General features: G+C 41.4%; 2 protein-coding genes across 3 annotated transcripts in view; both read right to left on the bottom strand.

The window, feature by feature from the left end:
- Positions 1-4,806: 4,806 nt before the first annotated feature.
- Positions 4,807-9,555, bottom strand: tmem119a (transmembrane protein 119a). The gene is made up of 2 exons (XM_034594908.1): positions 8,590-9,555; positions 4,807-5,729 (listed from the first exon to the last, which is right to left on the bottom strand). The coding sequence occupies exon 2, from the start codon at positions 5,711-5,713 to the stop codon at positions 4,979-4,981; it is 735 nt and encodes a 244-aa protein (XP_034450799.1). The 5' UTR covers positions 5,714-5,729; positions 8,590-9,555; the 3' UTR covers positions 4,807-4,978.
- A 787-nt stretch (positions 9,556-10,342) lies between these two features.
- LOC117767351 (coronin-1C-A) overlaps positions 10,343-26,015 on the bottom strand; it is a 31,383-nt gene continuing 15,710 nt past the window's right edge. For both annotated transcript variants that reach the window (XM_034594906.1, XM_034594907.1), the window contains exons 3-11: positions 18,305-18,427; positions 16,301-16,430; positions 15,926-16,107; positions 15,650-15,769; positions 14,652-14,756; positions 14,349-14,494; positions 14,105-14,162; positions 13,722-13,964; positions 10,343-13,093 (exon numbers count right to left, since the gene is read on the bottom strand). In XM_034594906.1, the coding sequence (XP_034450797.1) occupies positions 12,974-13,093; positions 13,722-13,964; positions 14,105-14,162; positions 14,349-14,494; positions 14,652-14,756; positions 15,650-15,769; positions 15,926-16,107; positions 16,301-16,430; positions 18,305-18,427 (1,227 nt within the window). In that variant the 3' untranslated portion in view covers positions 10,343-12,973. The remainder of the gene's footprint in view (positions 13,094-13,721; positions 13,965-14,104; positions 14,163-14,348; positions 14,495-14,651; positions 14,757-15,649; positions 15,770-15,925; positions 16,108-16,300; positions 16,431-18,304; positions 18,428-26,015) is intronic.

Here is a 26,015-nt window from a genome sequence, read left to right as displayed (position 1 = left end):
GTCTGTGCCGATGTCATCCAGCGGACCCTGCATCAAGCGGGGCCACCCTCGTTTGGCGCCGAAGCACCAGTCTCAACACAAGTAGCACCGTCAGCACTAGGAGAGTTACTAATACACACAGCACAGTGAGCAGAGAGATGACCGCCGCAGAGCTTTGTTGTGTGAACTGTCGTGGGGCTGGAGTGAGCCAGGGTGCGTCTCTGTTCGTAGGGAGTAACGACTGTGTCTCTCCAGCAGAGGTCGTGTTACTCTGAGGGTATCGACCTGTGATGTTTGGACATTTCTGTTCCTCATCAGGAGGATAAGTAACAGTCTTTAAGTTTGATGGGCTCACAGACTGTGTTTTATTTAGAATTAAACACTCCTCATAGGTGAGCGTCTGTAAAGTGAAGTGTTCAAGTAACACACGAGTCTCTGGAACATCTTTGGAAAACACAGCAACAGTGGTTAATTTTGATATTGGCCAGTCTCCCATATCCTTCATGTTTTCAAACAAGCTTCGCTCTGTCGGCTTCACTGTCGCAGAGCTGAGGTGTGACTGTGGCGTCCTCTCGTTTGGCGTCAGGACACGAGGACAGAGAGCCATGACGGAGAGGTTCAGGAGCAGAAGGTGAGCGAGATGGACGGGCTCGGTGCACACCAAGTCTGTCGCCATCTTCAGCCTCCCGTTCAGCAGCCAGCGGTAGAGATACAAGATGTCACACTCGCACACCCACAGGTTGTTTGTGAGGTCTACAGACCTGAGAAGTGGCAGCCTTTCGAAGGCGCGGTCCGGGACTGAGCGCAGGCAGTTGCTGTTGATCTTCAGGACCTGCAGGTTTACCAGGGGGGACAGCGAGGGCAGGTCCAGGGTCGAGATGCAGTTAGCTGAGAGGTCCAGGTGGGTGAGTGATGGGGGGAGGTTCCTGGGAAGGCTGCTGAGGTTGTTCCCCTTCAGCGTCAGGACCTGCAGCTTGCTGAGAGCCTGGAGGGCCCCGGGCTGGATGGCTCGGATGCGGTTGTCCTCCAGGTCCAGATGAGTGAGGTTCCCCAGCTGCCTCAGGCCACCTGCCGTGATGTAAGTGATGCGGTTCTCCTGCAGCAGCAGGGACTCCAGGCTGGGAGGCAGGCCACGAGGAAAGCGGGCCAGCAGGTTGTGACTGAGGCTGAGCTCCTGGAGGCTGGAGAGGGGCCGGAGCAGGTGGTCCACATTACAGAGCTGGTTCCTGGCCACAGACAGAGCCGAGGTGCTGAGAGGGACCGGGCGAGGAAGGGACCTGAGATTCAGGGACTCGCACAGAACCAGAAATCCCGGGCCAGGACAGCAGCAGCCCGGCGGACAGGAGGACATCGTGAGGCACGTTAGTGGACAGATGCACAGAACCAGTAGGACGCCACATCTGCACCAAAGCATGACATCACTGCACGGAGTAACGGAGGAGAGACGACCACGTTAACCACATCAACTGACCAATAATCTGAAATCTTATATACTTGAACTAAAATGGGGCTACTAATTAAATCAAGCCCCCTCTGTAAGGGGTTTATAAGTTAGTAATTAATAGCTTTAGTACTGGTTAATCAATAATTTATTGATGCTTTATAGATCAGACATGTGACATTACACTTGGGCTGTTATACCTATGAAGAGAGGTGCAGGGCATCTGGACCAAAATACATTTATTAGCAACTTATTTACATGTATAACTACAGATTTATTAACATTTATAATTGCAAATGACTCACTAGCTGTGACGGTTAACTTAAATATTTATTACTGAGTTACTAGAAAGTGACTATTGGTAATCAGGTATCACCCTAGTAGACATACTGACTATGGGTGTATCAATTGGTACATTTATAAAGACATTAACAACTTATAAGCAACTTTATAAAGAAAAAAGAAAATATTTAAAGGCCTGAGCGCTTACCATTCTTCTATTCCTGTATTATCTGCTCCTCCGAAGAGATGGACAGGCATGATTCCACATGGTCCTCACGGGATCCTCCGTCTCTAAAGATAACTACTGCGACTGTCGAGAATTTCAGGCAGATGCTCATCAAAGTTTAACGACAGCCTTAAGGTGCAGTGTTACCTATTCTGGATCCTCTTCAGCATTCACATCGATGGAGAGGCCCTCGTCAGTGGGACACAGCGAAAAGGGTCAAAACACTCACAGCAAGAAGTTCAAAAGGTTGTGTAGTAAAAATACAAATGGAAACGACACGGGTGACCGAGATAATCCTTTATCTGCGGTTACCAAAGGTTGGTGTTCCCTAAAACTCAGAGAGACTGCATCTGGCGCCCCATGAGAGAGAGTTCTAGTGAGTGGTCCACTGGTCCGTGTGTCTTCCAGCTGGGAACAGCGAAAGTGACAGGATAGTATTTTCTCGAATTATTTAGCACCTCACTGACAAAAGAGCAGGGAATCTGACCCTCGAGCAAGGCTCCGTCAGGGCTCATGTTTCAGGAGCCACAGGGTCACACTTGCTTTTGAAGCTGTTGTTTTTTCATCTTTGATGTTTGATCTTCGGTAATTTGAGCCGTTCCTACATGAATGGGTTTGTGTTTCAGCCATTGAAGTGATATTTAATTACATTTTAGTGGATTTTTAGTTTTAGGCATGGTCTGAATGTGGCCATATGAAGATGGAATGGGTAGATAAAAGAAGAAAAGTGAACATGCATAAGTGATGAATCAATGTTCACATGAGGGCAGTATGTCATCGCTTGTTAGAAATATAAACAAAGTTGAAGTTTGACTTTTTGTTTAAACTTCACTGGAAAAAATCAGAGTCTCCAAGATTTGTACAGTCGATACATCCGGTCTTGTTTAGAACAAAGTGCTCTGTATATATCTGGTGAACTGCTGTTGAAATATTTAAACAATCTTGTACAGTAGCCAGTGAAGGACAAAGGGGGGCTCTCGTCATTTCCAGATTCTAATAACCTCTGTGGTCCCTGTGTTTAGGTGTGATGTTGTCAACCAGAAAACTGTGGAGGAGTTACCGTGTTGTTTGTGCACATCCTGGGCTTGAAATGTTAAGGCAGACTAAAGCTGACGTCTCCAGTGGATATCTCAAATCTCACATTCTTGAGTCAAAATTACAGATCCCCAAGTTGAACATAATGTGCACGTAGCAAACATTCTCTTATTTTAGACGTTCCTCGCCTTTTTCTAATCTTAGTTTTTTTTTTTCAAGGCTGTATTTCAGTTTCATCATGGCATCACAGCTTTTAAAATGTCTGCAGCTACATTCCCAACCACAACGGCACCTCAGCCAAGGCCCAGCAGTCCTTTTAAATCCAATCAAGCTGCACCAATAGCACAAAGCCAAAGATATCAGTCCTTAAAATATTTTTGGTCCAGATCCATTAATTCTTCTCTGGGACAACAATAAAAAAGGTTGAAAACACCCTCAATCTCTCAATGTTACAGAAAGAGACAAGATATTCCTGGACGTGTCCCTTGATTCAGATCTGCACTAAAATGTAATGGGTTCTTCCCTGATCCACAACACACCCTTCCACCAGGTTTCATGGTGAAAAGAGAACCTCCTTGGTGGAGGTAATAAAAACAGAAACACTGTTACCAACACTTTATTAAACATAAGCAAAACAAAACAGTCATTTTGTAAACAATAAAACTGTCACTTACAAAGGAAGCATGTCTGGAAACATCTGAGGACAAAAATCTAATCTGAGGTTCAGAGGAATAAAATATAAAAGCATGACCAAACTCTTAACTCTGGCCCATTAATCACACAAACTGTGTTTCATCAACACGTATTCTCAAAAACGTTAATTTCAGTCACAGGAAATTGAGGAGAGTTTTTCCAAATGATCTTCTCCAGTGCAATCTGAGGTTTTACTCTAATAAAGTCAAATAACAATGACAATTACACACTTACATGCTTTAGATTTTTTTTGTAGCCACTTTAGGTTAAAGTTGAACCTGAAAACACACCAACAAAACAGGCTAACAAATGATCACATTAAAAATAAAATACATAATTTATTTTGTACATAAGTATTACTTATTAAAAAAAGCTTAAACCCTTACTCATAAAGTCTCTTTACCAAAAACAGCCTGATTTTAATGTATATGCCAAATGAATCTAGATTTAAACGATCAACAAAATAAATATGTGGATAGATGGATACAAGATGTTTGTCATTTTTCTTTTAGTTCAGCAACTGAATTACAAATTGTGTTTTTGGTATTGAGAAATCGGTTCTTAAAGTAAATACAAAACAATATCACATAAAATAACGCTATGAAAACAAAACTAGGGTAAATATGAATGTAAATATAAAGAGAATAATTTCTTACAAGTCAAGTTTACTGCTGTCTCACTTTGCTTTGTTTACAGCACCAAAGACAGATCGATCTGGCTCTTAGCTGCTGAATAGATGTTGTGTCGTGCAGCACTGACGGACACTGTAAAGGAAAGTTTTAATGCCCTTAGATGTTTTCATATTTTATATTTGCCACAGCACCTCCCCTCACTCTGGGCTCTTTCTTCCCTGGATTCTTCCACAGACGTTTATCTGGGTAAAGCAGCAGGAGACTTTCTGGAGAAAACCATTTTTTTCTCCCCCCGTTGAAGAAACTTCTCACATAGAAAATCAGCACTTGTGACGGTTGCATACATTTTCCCACCACAGACACTCATGATCAATAACCGTTGCTCACGTCTCCTGTTATCAGTTGTTGACCATTTAATCAGAAACTTAGAGATATACAAGAGGTCACATATCTTCTGCTGTGTTGTTTTCTTTTTCTTTTTTAGGTAGTACTTAATATTTCTATAAATATTATTTTTGATTACATTTTATAAAGATGGATGATTTTTCATTTGAGACATTAGCCTCATTTAAATATATCTCCCCATGTAGGTAACCGTTTTGGCACATTTTGCCCTTTGTGTGTGGATTAACCAACCGGTCTTCATTTGTCACCTTTCACCTTCATGTAATCAGGAGCCTGGACCCTGGCTTAGTGATGGCTCTTTTTCAGGTGGCAGGTGCACGCAGGCGGACTGGAGCTGGTGCTGGGGCTGGAACTCTGCTGCACCTCCTCCTTGTACTTGGACTGCTCTTTGTGCTTGGGCTCCTCTCTCCGTTTTTCCACCTCCTCGGCCTCCCTGACCTTTCTGACCTCCTGGCGAGGGGACGACCTGACGTCTCTCCCTGTCTCTCCCACCAGAGCCTTGGAGGGGGTGCGCAGGTTCTTTGGGGAGGCCATGCTCGGAGTCTGGACCCTCTTGACGTGGTCGACAGCGTAGGGCCTCTCCTGGAGCTCGCCTGAATTCTTGCTGGTAGTTTTATCAGCCATGTACTTCCTGGGTGGATTAGCAGGCGGCTTGTAGGCCTCCAGCTTTCGCTTGTGACTCATCGCAGTGGCACAGCAGATGATGAAGACCATGACGATGAGGAGAGAGGTCACCACGATGATAATGAGCAGATTCTCCTGCAGGAAGTCCACGACTCGGGTCAGCACAAAGTCCTTGAGGCGGATCATGGTGGTGGTGATGGTGTTGGTGAAGGTGGGAGCTCCAGTGGCGGTGGTGATGTGGACAGGAGCTCGGGTGGAGAAAGAGGTGGGGAAGAGCAGCTCCAGCTCTGCTTCGTCGCCGCTGCCGTCTGACACGTTGTAGAACATGGGAGTGGAGTGACACACGCTGCACCACAGAGAGAGCAGGGTCACACAAGTGACCAAGTGAGATGTCATCTTTTCTTCTTGAGTCCTGCAACAACAACAGAAGGCTGTTTAACTTAGAGTCAGAGGAGGGAGTAAGTTTAAACCTGAGGACCCACAGACATAATGGCTTGATGCACCTTACAAAAATACAATTTGGGAAAAACACTTAAGCTGTTTTCAGACATGAACTCCAGAGAATATCCACAATCGGGTCTGGATATTCTCTGGAGTTTGCCTTTCACATATGAAGAACACAGCAGGAGATTGGAGATCTGGTCAGACAAGGTCATAACCAGCACAGAATTCTCCAGAGCCTTCAGCAAAGGGTTTAAAATGTTTAAATTCCACTGCGGAAGTTCTTGTGTTTACAGCACATCGACGCCGGCATCGGCCCTTATTACCAAAAGCTCTCCTCACATCTTTGCCGGTCTTCTACATGTATGGCACCACTTTCTGAGATATTTGTGTTTTCACATACAGCCCATCGGGAGCATGTCAGATATTATCCTCTTTCTTGTGAAGAGAACTCAGATGAGAAGATTCTGTGCATTAATTATGAAGATGGAGTCAGGAGGTAATTAGCTTAGCTTAGCAATACAACTGGAAACAAGGAAAAAAAGATTTAACAGTTTTTACAGTTTTACCAACATTAAATCGATACACAAAGAGAAAAATACAAATGACAAGTGTTGTATTTCTTGGAATTTCACAGACTCCTCAGATGTTTTAAATTCAAGTTTTTAGAGGCCTGAAGTCACAGAAAGAGCTTCATTTGTGCAGCAGAAATGTTATACTCATTCACTTTCTTTTGAATCCTCTTGCAGCCCCTCAGATTTTCCTTGGTACCTATTTACCCACTCGTGTTTGCAGCCTCTCCTGCAGCAGACACACACACAGATAACAAAACACATTTCCCTCTCAAACTCCAGTCTCCATCTTGAGTCAGGTTTTTCCAGGTTTTCTGCCGCCCTCTGTCTCTCTTGCACCAGATCTATTTTAGCAGGCTGCAGAGTAGCCATTACTTATTTGGGGTGGAGACAGTAAGTTTGGTGCTGAAGGCCTTATAATTTGAAAAGAGGAGGGAGGCCACCCAGCCACCACACCAAAGCCAAGAGGAAGCCATATTGCAGAGGGAGCACAGAGGCGTGGGAGCCCTGCGGCCACGGCCTCTATATTTACAGTGGGCAGCAGCAGCTGCCGTACACCTCCCACAGCAGCACAGACCTAATGAAGATATTTCTGCCTCCAGGAGAACCTGCATTTACTCACAGGACGATGGACTGAATAAACTTCCCAACCTAGTATTACATCTCTTCCAGGACTCTCTCTCTCTCTCTCCAGTGTGAAGTCAAGCTTTAACACAGAAAACTGAACCTTTTGTCTGTTGACAATTAAAACCTGTTGAACTGATAACACAGTGTGAAATTACACAGAGCTGAGCTGCACAGAGCAGCTTCTAATCAGCATCATGCTGGAGTGAACCTGCTGCTGCTGTTCTACACTGTACAGGAACCCCCCTCCCCTCTCTGTGTGGTCAGACCTGCTCTCTGCTGGAGCAGATGGTAAAGGCTGGGTCTTCATCCTGGATGTACAGCACTGCTTCTTCAATCCCCATAATTACAGCCATAAATACATTTCCTGTATGTTACCAGAGGGTCCACATTATAGCTTCGACTGAAGGACATCCAGACGCAGATATGCAATTAATCATGACATCCTATGACATTCATTTAACACAGAGACAGAGCTTTTGCCACTCTGAGGTGTTGAGGGCCAAACTGTATGATAGTCATATGTGTGCCTGTTCAGTAAAATTTACAGAACTAAATATTCAAACACAAACACTTTTTGGCTGCATCTTGTCCTGGATGTCCTGTTTATCGTCTAAAACATAGTTACCACAAATTCAATCTGACATATATGGAAGTTTGTGAAATTTGGCTTCTGAACAAAAAATTCACACTAAAGTTCACAAGTTTTAACAGTGTTTGGCCAGACAACACATATTTATAAAGGTGGAGAATTCACCATCGTTTCACATAAAACTTAATCACCTTTAACACTTTAAACTACAGGTTCAATGTAATGGATGAATAATAATAATTTCTAATATTGGCAGGGGAGAAATAAGCATTCACATATTGTGCTTGAGTCAAAGAGGTAGTACCACAATGTAAAAATACTTAATTTCAACATAAAAAAATCAAAGGCATCCTCCTGCAGCATCCGCAGGTTTGATTCCGACCTGGCCTTTGCTACGTGTCTTCACCGCCGTCTCCCCCATTTAACGCTCACTGTTCCATCAATAAAGGTGAAATACCCGAAAATATCTAAAATAACTTTAAAAAAAAAAATCCAACTCAAATAAAAGTAGACATATTATCAGCAAACCACACTAAAGTATCATCTAGAGTATAAAAACATATTAATTATACTTAAAAATGGGCCCTGTGATTATTTTTTAGAATTGCAGTTGTGGAGGTGAAGTAACAGTGCATCATAGTTTGTAAAATGATTGTGTTTTACCCGTGAAATCCTAAAATATAGATTGAAAAAATAAATGTAATGGAGTAATAAATACATCTCCAGTAACTAAAGAAAATATAAGTAACTGTAGAAATGTGAAATACTCAAGCAAAGTATAAAAGTTCCTGAAAGTTGTACTGTACTTATATAAGTGCAGTTAATTGCACTTCATTACTTTCCACAACAGGGTTGTAACAAGAAAAAGGCAGAAAAAGCCATATGAGCCAAATGGATCAATTCGGATCCTGAGCTCAACAGTTTGTCAGTTTGAATACACAGACTTCTCTGATATAACTACAAATAACATTATTTTTATTCCTTCTTTCTTCCTGTGCTAACATCCACTTTACATATTCACGAATAAAGAAATATATACTCACAGACTGAGTGAAAAACCCGGGTTCTATCTTCTTGACGGCTCTGAGCGGTGCAGACGACAGAGAGGGGAAAAACAGGGGAGACGGAGTCAGAAGAGGAAAGTAAGAGTGCAAGAGAGTTTCTGAGCATCCGCCCTCCCTGCTCCGTTACACTGACTGTATATTTTTTTTACTCGCCTCTAAAATGTCTCCTCCTCGCAAATTGTGGAGTGTTCAGTTCCTCTATTTTCAGCCTCTCCTCCCTCCTTCTGAACCTCCCTCCTCACTCTCCATCCTCCTGCACTTATGGAGCAGCCATCTGGGACTGGACATTTTCACTACGTATGTGATTTTTGTGAATAATTATGAAGGAATTAGTCATATAGAAGTCACTCTGTGCACCATGACATTTTATAGAACATAAATTTATGAAAACCTTTTGTTTCCAGATGTTTTATCTTTTAATCATTGTAGATAAAAGTGTGATTTGCCAGAATATGTCGACTCATTCACAGTTTGACTCATTCAACTGACACAGCCAAACCTTTCTGCTGTGAATCCACCACAGTGAGAAGGACCTGCAGAGACGCTGCAGTTGGTACAACAGGGCCGTGTTTTAGAGAAATGGGTATTTCTGTACTCGGTGGGGCGAGTCCCAGGACTTCTCTGCCTCCCACTGAGTCCTCTCTAATTAAGTCCATGTTGATTACAGCCTGTCTCTACATAGCACACAAGACCAGCGTGGAGAGCGAGAGCACGCCTTTCATCCCAAAACACATGTACAGGGCCAACATATAAGCTCCATGGTCTTTTAGGAGCACTTGTCTCTGGGGACGTCTCCAAACATGCAGGGGATCTATATAAAGCTGCTCCAGCCTCCTTTCTTGTTTTATTCACTTATTGTGACAGATGATGCTGCTCAGCTGGGGAGGAGGTGACAAGTTACAAGAAATAAAAATGTTTTCAAAAGTTTGGGAAAAAATTTGATCCACATTTGATCCACATTAACATCTGTCTCCAGAGGGACAGATTCTTCACACCACTGTTATTTCTGTTTCACTTGTTTCTGCCATTACAGCATCAAACAGCTCTGTGACTTACAACTGTGTGTTTCTAATTGTTGCTTTATCTTTATCTTGTCATCAAGCAAAAACAAAGTTTTCTGTCTGCTCACATTTATACCACAGGTTATTACACAACGTGTTCATGCACTGAAAACACAGATTTCTGCCCAATTCCAGCTTTGACTCAAGCAAATACATGAATTATCTGTTTCTATCCATCTATTCTGTTTTGTTTGTTTCACTACAGCAAGCAGGCAATCTTATTAAATGTATCAATACAGGATTTCTTGCACTTTGATTTTTGATGATCTGTCTTTGGAGTTAGTTGTTTGTACTAATATATGAACAGCTGATGTTGGTCAATACAAATAAAAAATATGATTAGAAACTAGTCACCAGCCGTGTTGGGAAATAACTGTTACGCATAGAAGAACGTTCGTATTATATATTTGTAAACCGTTACAAAAGATTTAAGCAAATCAAGAAGTGGACTTGCAGCTGACAGCTATAGACAGACGGTCCATATTATATACAGTCTATGGGAGAGACTGAACAGAACATTGCTAGGTCTTTTTTATAACGTTTGTTCAAAAGAAAAATACAGGATAAATATAACCTTATCCTTAAAAGAAATTCCAGTTGAGACAACAAATCTAAACATAGTAAAATAAAAACCAATCAGTACACATGTGAATTCAAAACTCAACAATGAGCCCATTTTAAAAAGTCTTTATTATTTTTTCTTATAATCAATGTTTGATACTTGAAGCAAGAATAATGAACAAAAATGCTGAGCGGACCTCGACATGAGGCGTCATCCGGGTTCGTGTTTGTCTGATTTTCTTTCTCGATATTCATACGACCTCCAGTACAACAGAGGCTCAGTTGTCTCATGATGCGTTATGGCAAGGTGCAGGGAACACAGACAAGGGGAAACATTTATAACCCACCTCCCTCAAAAATACCCTCTTGAGCACAACCACAAAACAAAAACCAAATAAAAAAAAGAATACAGAAAATATGGTCATGTTATTTACACAGCTTCCACTCATTTTTCTAGACCTTAATTACAAACATACATCTATCTTTCAACTGCACATTTCTCCAACCTACAGAGTCCCTTTGGGTCACTATCCACTACTACGCCTTCTCAAAACTCTCGTGCCGACAGTGCTGTGACGGATCTATAGAGTGGCAGTCTGATATACAAGATGGGGCAGTAAAATCGGTGTCAGATCAGCGCTCCTGTAGATTCCCTGTCACGAATATTTAAGGACCCGCTGCTCACGTTACATCTGGAAGCCACGATGACCGGAAAAAGCTGCGCGATCAGCCGACGGCTTCTCGGTTTGACATCATTCTACGATGTTTTAAATACCTGTACCGAGGTCGACGGTTTCAAAAATCGCCACCTGGTGTACTGTGGGATGATGTCATCTATGTGGCTGAGATACAGTACTTAAATGAGCAGGAGCCTTATAGCACCTCAAAGTGGTTCAAAATGTGGGCACCTCTCAACTCCTCCATTTACTACACAAATCTACTCACAACAGTCCCCTACAAACACTTCCATGGTCACCCTTATGGCACTTTCAGGTCTTTACAGTGGTAACAATTAGTGAAGGCAAACAGACTGAACCTTTACCCGTCTCAGCTTCCCACTGGGAAGCAAATCTACAACATCAAGAAAATAGAGCTTTTATCATAGCAAAACAGCTCAGATTGAACGATTCCAAAGGTTCAGGGTTTTCGTAATAACTATACTCGATGGGGGTATCTGAGAAATAACCATTAAAAAAAAAAAAAAAAAAAAAAAAAACAGGGAGTGGAAGTGCTAAGAGGGATATAAGCACAGTGGAACAAGAAACAGGATAAAAATTAACAGTGAACTATTCAGTTCATCCAGGTTAGAGACAAATCTTGGATAATCTACTGTGAATCCATTTTTATAACACCACCACCACCACCACGACGAAACAAAGCAGGAACATCCAGAGTGACAGGAACCAAAATGGCCAAAGACACGAGGCACATTTTCACACACAATCTTGGCCTCAAAGGTCGATTGTGAACAGTTTCTGAAACTATCTCCAGTTTTATCACCAGATGGTTTTCAATAGTCATGTCAATGTGTGATAACTTGGTGTCATTTCACATCAATCCCTGTTTTTAAGATACAGATCTGAGATGGTGTTTAATGCAACAGTGACACAAAATAATCCCACTACACTTGACTACATGTGTGTTGAGCAAACCCGTGAATGGAGGTTGGCTACTGAACCTCTGAGAAAAACACAAAGCCGAGCTGACAGACGCTTTTTCTGCAGAGAGGCTGAAATGCACAGAGCTGGTTTGTCTGTGGGCAGCACATAAAATACCACAATGACCAACCAACCAGTGTAACTGAGTCACTACAGTAGAGTGTTTACTGGAGGAGGAATGTTCTAGCTGGATCCTTCCCCACACCAACAAGTGCCAATCGATCAGATTTGTGGAATGTATTTGTCTTTTTCTCCAATAAGCACACAGTGGATGTTAATGAAGCAAGCTAGAGAGGAATGCATGTTTACATGGACTATTGTGTCCACAGTCAGAATGATGAAAAGCGACAGGAATGAAAAAGAAACAGCAGAAGGCAGGTATTGATTTGTGCAGCTCCAACACAGGCAGCAATGATGATTTATCTATAGTCCTTGATGTCGACTGTGGCAGAAAAATGTGTTCAATCCCAATTTATTTGCATCGTCAATCTTCTTTTCCCAACTATTTTTATTTCAGATTAAATGAGGACTTTCTTCTCTTTGTACGATCAGTCTACTGCACTGAGTTTCCCTGTTTGCATTTTGAATATTCCCACAAGAAAGAGAAAGAAATACTGTTAAGGAGGTGTAAACAAAAGTTAAATTTGGCAACATTATATTTTGGGGTATGGCAACACAAAACACTGATGCCTACTTCAAAAAAATATTGGGGTATACAATCGCCATTGGGAACGGCTGACTTTGGAATTTCCTGGTCATTACTCTAAAATAAAAAGAATTGTGTAAGACTGTTTTATAAGAAAAAAGATAATAAAAAAATGTCTGCCACAGAATAAAAGGAGTCCTTTGTCACCAAAAAGCAAAAAGTATTTTCTGTTAAATTTGCCACACCTCCTTCTTATTCCACCTGTGTTAAACTGAGGGTTGGGGGCTGGCTAAGAAAAGTTCATCTGGAATGTTGCTAGGAATCGTTGCTGGGCAGGACTCAGACGAACACTGTCACTGAGATCGGCAGTGACCGGTCCTGCCCACCACCCAGCCAATGGAACGTCCTGAATTGTAGCGGGTTCGGGAAGAGGGTCATTAAATGGCAATTTTGGACATTTGGTCTTCAAGTTTGATGATTCGCTTCTCCTGACTGCTGACCAGGTCCTTGAGGGATTTTATTTCTTTCAAGATCTCCTCCAGCTTGGCTTCAGATTTCTGTGGGAGACACGAAGGACAAAGGACAAGAACTTTTAGCACATTTGTATAAGTTTCTGTCATAATTCTGCTGCAAACTTCAGTGTCACAACAGGGCAGAGGACAACCTGTGAAACACTGTCTACAGTCTTGCACTGCCACCTGGCAGGACCTGGGTCTCTGAGGGTTAACATGTTCCTCCAGCAGTGGAACCAAGTGGGCTGTGATTACAGAGCAGTATGGCAGAGAGACACATGGGCTGGGCCCCAGGCGGGTGGCTGTGTTGTGGGTGAGGCATGGATGCATGGCGGCAGGACGCCCAGAGCTGCACCAGACCCCTCAGTTTGTAGAGTGGGTTGTACAACCTCTACAAACCACCTCAGGAGCACAGCCAGCAATCAGCTCGGTTTCTTCCACTTAAAATGTGTCTGTCTGACAACATGAGGTCCAGAGAGCCACAGACGAATAGACAAACCTGCAGTGAGCGGCCTTAATGAGGGCGGAAGTTAGGAGGACAGACTCCCATGTCTGATGTTGTCTAAATATTACAGTATTAACTGTCAAATCATGTAAGGGCTTTATTTGGCTGAGATTCGCAGGGTTGTTCTTGATATGTGAAATGATCTGATAAGAAAAAGTAAATACTCACAATTGTTGGAGTTGGGGAGGCAGACCTGATGGCAGGGCTCGAGTTCTCTGTGTTCTTGGCCGCCTTGCTGTCCAAAATGTTCTTTTTGAACACCTTGAATTCACGGTTCTTGGTCGGAACATAGACATTCTTGAGGGAGATGAGTATGGGTTCTCCATTCTTGCCGTCAAACCACTCCTCAGCCTCAATGGCAGGGTCTGGTCCGGCTGTGTCAGGGTACAAGTCGTCCTGGAACAGGTCCGACTGAAGGAGAGGGAAAGAGCGACATGCTATGAGGAAAAATCTAAAACCAGTTCATTATAAGAAAAGGCGTCACTGCACTGCTGTTGGTTCAACCTGCAGATTACACAGTGGTGGAGCAGCCGTGTGCAAAGACAACTCACCTTTCTAGGCACAGTCATCACGATAGGCTCACACTTCCTTTCATGCAGTTTATAGAACCTAGAAACACAAATTAAAACCAATTACCAAAAGGTCAGTACATTATTAAACAGAAATAAACTCAAATGTCGACAGTGAGGTTAGTGATTATGTTCTGCCTCCTAGTGGTTAAACTAGGAATTCCACATTAGAAAATTCTAAACTCAAAACAAATTCTGGGTTCAGATGATGAATAGCTTAGCTTACCTTGCAATTTCGACCTTATTGACATCAAGGCCCCTCTTGGGCATATAGCCCATGCCCCTCTGGGGCTCCTTGGTGACAAAGGTGCTAAGGAAGTGAACATATGGAGCCTCATCTGTGATTTCAAAGTAACGGATGCTGCTGTCACCCTGAAAAGGAATCATACATTTTACTTCTGTAGCCAATAAAGTGGAAATCAAATTTCCTCATAATATCCAAAATTCTTATGTTGTGCTGTTAATTATGCATAATTAAGCATTATAATTATGCTTGATTTAAGGGTTGAGTGCCTGAAGGGGAACTTACCTTCCCACAGATGTAAACAATGTTGGTGTCTGGGTCATAGAAGGGCAAGAGCACTCCATTGCTGGAGTCCATTTCATTAACAGTCAGGGGCTCCTCCATGTTGTTCTGTGTGAAAAAAAGTGTCATGATAAATTTGTATATGTAGGTCAGAGGAAAAGGTCACTATCTTCAAAAACAGGAAGAAATAGTTGGACTTCTAATAGCTGTGAATATTGTGGTAGATTCCATAATAATAAAGTTGTAAATATGGGGCAAATTTTTAAGGGTTATAAGGTTAGTCTCACTAGTTTCCTTACCATTTTAAGACAAAGGAAATATTTTATATTCTGAAACTGAGATTTTTTTTTAAATTGAGGAAATAAATTGACAAAAAATGAGGTGAAAATGATTCCTGACATCTTTAGAGCAGAAATCAACCAGGGGGAAAATCTGTGAAACTGCCAAGAATTCGCTTCGTCACAGAAGATGAGCTCAAAAACACTGACGTCTAAAATGTAATAACTTTCAGAGAAAATAATCGACTCGCTACAGTAACAGTCAGCTGACTATGTGAAACTGGGTCAGTGAACTGTCTTTGTCCAAACAAACAAAAAATCCGTTAAGCAGCCAAACGCTGTTATGTTATCAGGTGGTTATGGGAGAGTGAGGAAAATGCATTTAAAATTTACCACTCACAAAAATGTGATGATTACTTAGAAACATGGGCTCCCTTCATCACTGAGCTTTGTTTTGTGTTTACTTCTTGATAATGTTTTAGTGTAAAATAATATAATAATAACAATCCTAGAGGAAACACTGGATAAAATTAATATTGGTCCAAAATACAGTAGTAAATGCTAGCAACGCCCACACCACCATAGTGCCTAACCCTGCAGAAATCCAAACAAAGCCCTGCTGTTGATGTCAATTCAAACTTATTCTTATGCTCTCAATCCCAGTGTTTGGTCACATAATCATTGAACATATCTCGTGCAGTCAGCGTTCATGAAGCAGCTTACCATGTTCCACAGGGATAGCTGTCTCTCACTCATGCGACTGAAACCTGTGGTGAGAATGTTGCCATCAGCCAGGAAAATGGCCCTCATGGGTCGAGCGCCCTCATGAGCCTTCTCCTTCTCCTGTGAAGTGTAGTTTAGGAGTCAACACTGTTTCCTGAGCACAAGACTCACTGTTTCCTGAACTATTAATTATGTCATAATTTTGTTTAGTTTAATGGTGATCTTAGTCAAGCATAAAAAGAAAATGTTACAAAGAAATCTTTTAAAACTGCTTACAGCAATAATCTTCTCCTTGCGGGGGTCAATGACACGGATGGACTTGTCCTTGCAGGAGGTGCAGATGAGGTTACCGCTGCGGTTCCAGCTCACATTGTAAATGACATCAGGGTGCATGTCCTCCAGGGTGATCATGGCCTCACCTGTGCCCACGTTCCAGATGACGACCTGGTTGTCACAACCTGGTGACAGAGTGAAGTCAAGGTGAGCAGCTCATCCCAGTCACGCACAGCATCTGGTCTTTATGGTAGCTAACACCACAATGATATGTTGTAGCTTGAAGTTTAGTGCTAAAACTTAATTTCTGGGAGGCTAACAGCAGGACTTCAGTAGCACTTTAAGTCACAGGTTCGAGGACACGGAGAGAGTTGCTACCTGCACTAAGAAGGACATTGCGTGCTGTTGGATGCCATGTGATGATACCAACACGCTTGGAGTGGCCCTCCAGCACCACCACAGGCTCAGACATGGCAGTGACGAGGCCATTCTCAGGAATCTGCCACACCTGTGGAGGACATCAACAGGACAGAGGTCAGGAACAGAGAGCAGACAGGAATGAAGTCAACTTATTTCAACATACCCAGTTACTGATGAATTGTAGTTACCAAAAAAGACCTGAGGGGGGCAGCAGCAACTAAGAATTCATTGGCATACAACAGGATGTGATTCATGACATAAGGGACATATGGTAAAATAACCCATATGCAGGCTGCAGTTACTTTCCAAACCTGAACCCTAAACTTTAATAATAAGAGTTTATCTACCGTTGAGACAAATAGTGGTTCTGAGGAAAAGTCTGACCATAAGATTGGGAGATGAGACCAACCAACCCAATACTTATTTCTTGAAGTTTAATTGATACATGAAGGGAGAGCTGTAGCCACTGAGCTGAATGTCATTTAGCAATTTTGATCAAATGAACACTCTGACATCACCCATCAATTCTTTAGATCAATCCATGTCCAAACTATGACGGTAATATTTTAGTGCTATCTGCTGGATCGGTCTTGACTCGATCAACCACTTTTAAGCATGCATATGTTTTATGAGGTTCATTTTAAATGACCTTTGAGTGATGAGAAGTGTGAGTAAAATTCATTCTTTACTTTAAAAAAACTGGTATAGCAACGTACACATTTTGGTGTACAACTTGACCAGTCTGAGACCAGACTAGAAAGGGCTCAATCTTCAGTTTCAGACAAATGTATTTGTCTTTTTCCCATCCAGCGTCCATGTTGTTTTAATAGCTAATGCACTTGCTCCCATCAGTGTGTACATGGGCGTGTTGATCTTAAAATAAAACCAGACACATTGGTGGTGCAATGCCGTCTTAAAGCACTGGTAAGTGATTGTGTTTTTGACCAACAAACATCTCGTCTGAAGTCAGTGGCTCAGGGTTTCACTGTTATTTTAAGAGTTCATTATTAAGCATGCACCTACATAGGCAGGTGCACAACAACCATACACTGATTGTCACACACACACACACACACACACACACACACACACACACACACACACACACACACACACACACACACACACACACACACACACACACACACACACACACACACACACACACACACACACACACACACACACACACACACACACTCTCTCTCTCTCTCTCTCTCTCTCTCTCTCTGCTTGAGGGGGATGTAAAACAATGTCTTCTCTTACCTGATACACCCTTATATAGCAAGGTGCAAGGGAATGGGAGATGGCAATCCAATTGGTTTACTGTGTGTTGTGCCCAAAACAGACCTATGATTAACTAAGAGACTAAGAATATTGCTTTTGAACCATGCGCCCGGCACAATGACCTTTTTCCCTACTGCTAGTTTAGCAGTAGGGAAATTTGGACACACCCTCAACATATTTGCAACATGCTCTTTAGACCATTCACATATATAGTTAAAATAGAAGCCCCATTGTTACAAGGAGCAGAAGCATTCATGGCTGCTGTCTCCTCTGCAAACATGAAATAAATATAACATTGTTTCAGTGTGGGTTTAACAGGAAATCTGGACTTTCAGGTGAGAACGTGGTAGCCAAGTAAACAGGCAACAGTCTAATCTCAGCCTTTTACAGCCCAAATAAGGACATATGGAGGCAAGTACAACTAAAGTCTCAAAAAAGTCTGTGACCTCAGCTCAATAAACAGCTAAATCATTCCCCAGCTCTGATTCTTACAACACATATTTGAATCTAATCTAATCCAGAGGGTGAGGTCTGCACCCATCCCTGGGTTACAACAGTCTGGCTTTTCGCAATAAAAGCATGTAGTCTGTTGTCACTTATTAGCTCAAGAGTGTGTGTGATGTACTTTTCCCCTCAATGAAGTGATCCGAGTTTAGGTCTAGAGACAAACTTTACCATCACTGTGCAGTCCTCAGAGCCGCTGGCAATGACATGATCATCGTGAGGGCACCAGTCAATGTCTAACACCGGGCCTGTGTGTCCACACACTGAGGGGTAGGATTTGTCAATGCGTCCCGTCTGTAAAGACAAAAGATAAACAACAGAAAGTAATGAGATTAGTCTTAGTCTGGTCCTGCTTAGAGAACATCGTCTGATGGAGGAATGAGCATGTTTTGAAACAAGACAATTACAGTATAATCCTAAGAAATCCTTAAGCCCACCTACAAATTAAACACAAGCGCATACATACATATATATTTATTTTTAACAATGTTATTATTATTTTGTCAGCTTATTTTTTGCAAAGGTCTTTATGTTCTTTTGTGTGTGTGTGTGTGTGTGTATATACATATGGAGGTTTTTTGATTTGATTACAAGAACATTGTTCGTTGAAGATCAACTGTGTAGAGTCACAAGCTTTGATAGAAAATACAAATCCTACATGAAGTGCTCAAGCCTAGCATGTATTCTGAAATTGAATTTTAAATTGTGAGTCTGGTTTTATTCCCAATTATGAGCACAGAGAAGAACAGATCTTAGTGTCCAAATCCAAAGATCAACCCTGGTTTGTCACACCATCACCTAGCCAAAAAGAGAGGCTTTAGTTGAATTGGAGCTACACAGAAGCAAAGTGAGATTACACTGAGCCCCTATTGGTCCACCCACAGTAATTAAAAAAAGTTATTAGTTGTGGCGTCATTATACAGTAGACACATGCCAGCAGATGCTTGGTTTTATACACCAACTCCTTACTTTAAAATGGTTACCCTGAATCAAACACTAAATTGTGCTCTTTACATAACCTGCTTATACAACTCAGACGAGACTCAAATAAATGTCTTACGCACAAGTAAACACGCAAAGTACACTCAGTTATACTTTGCATCCTCCTCTAACCAACGTGAAGCGTAACTGCCACACCTGTGAACCCTACGAACTAGGACAACCTGATGCTCTCTACATGGTGAGGTGACTTGGTAAACCTGTGCTGTAATGGCTGCGGTGTCTGAGACACACCCTGGTCTGTGATAAGTCTGTAGCACCACAGGGATGGAGAAATGATGTCAGTTACTATGGAAAGAGTTGTGCTGCTGCAGCCCTATTTTAAGCATAATGGTTTCCCTTATGCAAAAAAAAAAAAAAAGGAGAATAACTCACTGCCCACAGCTATTCTGCCATCATCTTGAGAATGGCTACAATAATTGTTTAAGACCAAGTAGTAACTTTAAGAACTGTATATTGAATAAAGTAAGAGCTACAACCAAAACTAGAACCTAACCCTAAACTCACAAGAATGTAACCTTCGACAATTACTAATGTTGGTCCAAACAATAGATGTACGCTCCAGTACCATTTATTATGCAGAACATAGCTACACAGTACAACTCAGAGACTTGCAATGTCAGTTTACTAAAAACACATGGAATTCACACAAGCAGAAGGACATGTTTTGACAGAGAAGCAGTGCATCATATGGTATGGAGTGTCCAGGCTAGCCAGACAAGTTTGAAATTCTGAGCATTTTTCCCACCACCCACAACACGCTGTTACCTGCAACTGCATGTTATGCAATCGTTTGCATTTCTTCACAGGCCTTCCATTTCAAATTCTGAATCATGTCTTCTCCCACAGTAACTTACAGATCCTCCACCTGGTGTGGTTATCAAACTTGATAATGATGATTTTGAGTATACTAGTATTTATTTGTGATATTGTATACAACAGCAAAATAACTAACTGCATTTGTAAAACAGACTTGTGGTGAATTAACCAGAGCTGCATGAGCTTTATTCACAATGTCTTTTCTACAAAAGGCAAAGCTAATGATGTGAGTAAAGTGATTTTCCCCAAGTTCCAAACAGATCAAGCTCATCCCAAATTCTAAATTATAGATTTTGTAGCCAAATGATAACATGTTACTTTTAAGGACAGAACTGTCAAGACACATAAATGCAAAAAGCAGCAAATAGAAACCTTTTAGAGTCTAAATCTAAACTAATTGCAGCCCAATATTACAATGTTCAGATTTTCAAAAAGTGCAGACCAAACAGATCATCTTCACATGTACAATTTGGGGAAAATAAAACCCGGAGACCAGAGGAAGTTGCTGTGGACCTTGGAGGGACAGTTCAGTTTATGGGTGTCATGCTGCTCAGGTATTTCTGCTCTAAAAGCCATTCTCCGCTACCGCTATAGCACATTATGCAGCCTAGCAGAGGACACGGCAAGACTCCTGCTAATACAGTGAAGAGGTGTGGCCGATATCTCCATATAACATGATGCATAACTCATGTCATTCAGTTAAACTGAAGAGCTGGACTGGCTTTCTAAATCAGTATAGTCCCACATACAAATCACGGTTTGTGACTGTGCTCCATGAAAATATTAGGCCGGTAACCAGTCACCTGACTGACACAGAGTCAGGGCTGTGACACATACTCCAGCTCCAAGTTTAGTGATCAAAGTCCGGTGTATGTGAGAATGAACTCTGTGTGTGTGTGTACGTGTAATATGTGAAAAATCACAAGATCTTGTCTAAACCGCACCCTGACTGCTAAACACACCCTGAAATCTGCCCTAAAGCCGAGTGTAAAGAAAGCAGACTTTGACACTGCTGTCAATGGGGATCTATGAGCAATCATCATGTATCAGATAACATTGACCATAATTAAATATTACAAGTAGTAGTAGCATTTCCAGGCAGATAATGTATTTGTATAATAATTTTCCTGCACCTGATTTCCTGAAGTCAGTAGGAACAGGGTTAAAGCAGGAAGTAGGTGTAGCAACAGAAACGTCAAACAAACTGATCATGGAGGATAATGGGCAAATAACTCACATATGAGCTATTCCACTTAATTGTCTTTAATAATGCATTTACTTTGACATAACAGCATTTTCACAAAATAAACAGATGCATAATATTATTGACACCAAGTAATGCCACTGGTATGCCAGTTCTATAATGTAAAACAATTACTATCATTTAAACATCAGTTGGTGTTGTGCCCTTTTGTCTTCTCTGATGAGCACGAGTGTTTGTGTACTTGTCTCTGGGGTGGACGGTGCATTTATTAAAGAAACATTGATTTTAAGTTCACTCGGCTGCTTTTAGGCATTAAACTGACATTCACAACTGTGCTGATGTTTTAGCAGATGTTATAGTTATTGTAAAACAGAAAAAAGGAGGAGACTGTGACCCTGAGAGTTTTAGTATATTATCACTGTTTACTCAACACAAACAGTCACATTTCATTCATCTAAACCTCAGAGTTCAAACTGTGGTGTTGGGAATGTGAGCTTCATTACCAATGAGGAGTTAAAGACTTTTCTTGCATGTAATTAGAAGAGTGTAAACATAACATTGCTGATAAGCACATGCTCATGTTCCATGTCTGCCCTTGCAGAGGCCTGGATGTCAGAACCCAAAGACTTAGACAACCTATTGTATCAGTGTTTGACCTCAGAGGTTTTGACACTTCCCAGCACATCTCTCATGTCAGACATACTACAAAGACTTCTACATGACCTCTTACATTGGATTCAGTTTTCCACAATTATCTATCAACACATTTTAATCACCAGCATTAGCTCAACAATATTAATTCCTTTCTTTACGAATTCATCGTATCTGCTCTGGATGACTTGTTTCAATTAACCATGACGCCCCAGTAACACTTGAATTAAGCTGTGGAGCTCGACCTCCTGATCAACCCAGGCATGGCAGAGGAGACGACAGTTTGACCAGAGAGAGGCGCGTTCTTTACATTCCACACCTCGGCCCCAGGGACTTCTGGTATGTGTATGGCTAATGAGAGCAAAGGGCTGCCAGGGTGTCAAATACAGCACCCTTTGAGGTGATAATGGTGTTTGTATCTGATATGCATGATACAGAATTTCAGGGTTTTAAGAACCAACACAAGTGAATCTTGGATCAAGCATCTGACAACACGATACACAAGGCGTATGGAGTGAGATCACAAGGGGATGAAGAGACCTGGAGCCAGGTCAGGCAAGGATATCAGGGTTTCTTTTGCAATAACATATCTCCATTAATATTTATAACCCAAAATAATGTTTTGGTGTGCACCCCAGAGTATCAATTTAAGAGGTGTTATTCGCTGTAAAAAAAAAAAAAAAGTAATGTAATTGATATTTTAAAGTAAATTTACTGCACAAGAAAGAGGTGTCCACCCAAACTGAAACTTAATTCAGTGGTTCCGCAGTGATGGTTCAGGAACAGTTGCAGATTTAAAATCTGAGAAGTGATGAGTCGGGATTGACTATCATAGGCAGTATCATAGGCAGTCATCAACTGTGGGAGGAGTGTGTGCTAGAATGTGTCATGGTTTCTATTAGAGATCTACACACACACCTCGTTAGTCATTGCCCCTTGCTTGTCTTTTGATGTCGTGGCAGATCCTGCCATCTTTGTGATTTTGTGCCATATATCACAGGCAAAAGCTTCTTGTAACATCTAAGTTTGGGTTTTGGTTTTTAGGACTCAACAGTACTTTTGTGGTCGTCGTCTGTAGACTCTCTCCATGCTGTTTGACATGATTCTTGCGTAGGTAGTAGAAGATGTGAGTCAGACTTTTCATACCCAAACCATGTTTGGTCTATGCAACAGTGGTTGCCCCTCTTTGGTACAAGCAGCGTGTTTTGTCTTGGTCAGAGTCCTCCTCCTCTTCTATAAAACCTTGTGCTGTGTCATGTTCTCCTCCATGTTTGTGTTGCCTTTTTTTAAATTCCCTTGTGGAAAAACATGATGCATTGTTCAAGTGATTAACAATATTGCTGTCAAGACTTATTAGCATCTGAACCACAAAAAGTAGCATCCAAAGGAGATGGTAGACATTTGCCAAACATGGTCTTACTGCAAAGCTCTTTTGTTTCTCCACTTGCTTCAATCTTAAACTTTAAATCTTAATATAAATCTTAAAGTTTTATTAAAAGGGAGAATCATATCTACAAGTATGTTGATGTTATCGAGCTCAGTCCATCAGAATTGACATGATTGCTAATGAGCTACTTGTGCATTTCCTGTCTGTAGCTATTTGAACCTTGAGAAGACTATGAAATATCTCATCCTACAACTACTTGGCAGTGAGTAGTAATTTGACAGCAAATAGTGCGATACCTTGTAGAATCAGCTGCTGGTTAAACTAAAATACAGACAAAAATCAGTTTCATGTTGTTTAAACACTCTGTTAGAGATCTACCTACCGTGAAGCCAGCAAGATATGGATGGGAACAGATATTAAGATTTTATAATTCTTATTCTACTTAAAGGTTTTTAAAATCCCATTAAGGTGTCAATTATTATTAAATTATTTGACTATAAAAATTGTTTAAAAAGGAAACCCACCTTTTATATTCAACAGATTTCAGCCATAATTTCTTACTTTGATTAATCCATTAGAGAAGATTCCTCAAGTTATGCAACCAGATCAACGGTTTGCAAAAAGATCAAAATATCTTACAGCTAAGCAGACAGGTGAACAGGTATGTAGCTGTTATACACTTTTATAAACAGCTTTAAAATTGGGCTTCAACAGACTAAACTAGCCAAGCAAGAAAATCATCTCCATGGTAACCAGGCTCCAGGTACAGGAAACGTGCTCAGTAAGGCATGGAATATATAAGTGAGCATCATTTTGTCTAGAACAAGGGAAAAAAATAAAAAAAACACCCACACCAATGGCATAGGGTTAACCACAGCAGCTGAATACCTAACATGTCCAGAACCACACTACAGACATCTGTATCCTCCGAGAGGAATGTCTGAGGCCTAGAAAACAACTGGTTGCATAGCAACAAGACTGCAGAAAATGAGTAAAAAAAAAAACACAGTGATAGATACAAAGCACAACAATGAAACACACACAAAAAATGGATGAACAAGATTCCCTAAAGGCAAGAGGGGACATTCTTCTCATTCACACAAGACGCCAGCACACTTCATTTCCTTGCAGCTCAACATGTGATTCACACATGCACACTTCTAAAAGGGCCTACAATGTCTGCTGCCCAGTGCTGCTCATAGCTCCATGGAAATTTCCACTTGAACAAGTCTGTATGGTTGAGACAAACAGCTGAGGCAGTAGCAGCTCTTCCGGAACCTTTTCTTAAGATTTACAACCTTTGAATGATTAGGCAGGAACAATACAACGCAGCACACTTCAGTTTGAGCGGAAACATGAGCTTTATATAGCTGAAGAGATTAAGTAGACTAACCTATACACAGATATACTGTAGTACAGTACACTTTTGGTACACAGCTACTGAAATAATCTTGGTCAAAAAAATAAATGTCTGAAATTGTGTCTGAGATAATTCCTTTATTTCTGAAAATATTTGAGACAACTATTGCAAGTTATAAAATATTTGGGGCAGGCAGAGTTCTATCCAAGTGCTCCTGCAGCACAAGATTAGGCAGGAACAATACATGATGGATTCCTGATGATCGAAAGGCATGATTAGCCAGTGGCTGGTTACTAATGACAGGTGACGGAGACAAAACATTTTCCAGTAGGGCTATAGTCATAGCAATAGCTTCAAGAACGTACTGTAATATAAAAGGACCTCTAGTGGGTCACGGACTCCTGTCATCTCTTTGATGAGATCACTCTGAATGGACCTTGTATTCCCATGCAGTTAAGGATTGCCTCTGTCTCAAGTGTTTTCACATCTTCCTACTGTCTACACAGTGCATGCTGTGATACAGTCCAGCACCTGTGGCGTTAAATAAATTATCAGGTGGAGAGGCACGACGCATATGACAGAAAATATTTTTTTAGAAAAGAACTTGGAACCAATCGAAGGCGGCCCACCCGAAGAGATTATTTTCTGATTTCGTCTGCCAGTTCACTGAATTGTGCAACCACAGTTATTATATTAATAAACTGCTCTTATGCTGTCAAATGCATCAAATGGCTGAAAGGGGCATTTTACAAATCATCTCTTAATAAAAAGGTTCCCAGCTAAAAATAAGGTTTACTTAACAAATCGTTCATGTTCTCACAGCTCTATATTAATAGCTTATTATTATTATTATTCAGTAATCCAGATTGATTAATGATTATTAAATAATCTGTTGACTGTATTAGTATAAAATTACAAAACAAATATATTAAATATGGCCCTAGAATTCAATGAATGACTCTTTGACAGAGACAACATCTGACTTCAACCTAGTTCTCTCGTCTTAACCGCTCTTCATATTTCAGCCTATCCCAGAATTCACATGTGTACCGACACTGCGTGGAGCAGCCAATGGCAGGGCAGAGAGGAAATGGTCTTGGAAGGCTGTCAGGCAGGGAGCAGTGAATGACCATATATGGTAAAATCTGCAGTCAGCAGGACTGAGCGGCAGAAGCGGCAGAGGCAACGGAGAAGTATAGAGATCTGGAACACACAATGACCAAAGTATGGTCAAAGACCCCGGATATCATGCACAAGCAGTGCATTTTTGTGTGAAGTGCAGCTTAGTAAAGCAGCCACAGTGGTGTATGTAAGACAGAAGAGAAATAATGTCACTGTGCACAGACCCAGGAATTACAAACTGCAAAGGTTGAGCGCTGGATGAATGGTGCATTGAGGGGTTGAATCCAAATCAAACACACCTCACATCTGATCGTCCTCTCTGCACAGAGGCAGCATTTGA

The sequence above is a fragment of the Hippoglossus hippoglossus genome, chromosome 9 (assembly GCF_009819705.1).
Source record: "Hippoglossus hippoglossus isolate fHipHip1 chromosome 9, fHipHip1.pri, whole genome shotgun sequence".
In the NCBI taxonomy this organism is placed as follows: Eukaryota; Metazoa; Chordata; class Actinopteri; order Pleuronectiformes; family Pleuronectidae; genus Hippoglossus; species Hippoglossus hippoglossus.
This window is presented reverse-complemented; position numbering and strand designations above follow the sequence as displayed.

Excerpts from the sequence above, each read along its gene's own strand:
- tmem119a (XM_034594908.1), bottom strand. The coding sequence starts at position 5,713 with ATGACATCTCACTTGGTCACTTGTGTGACCCTGCTCTCTCTGTGGTGC.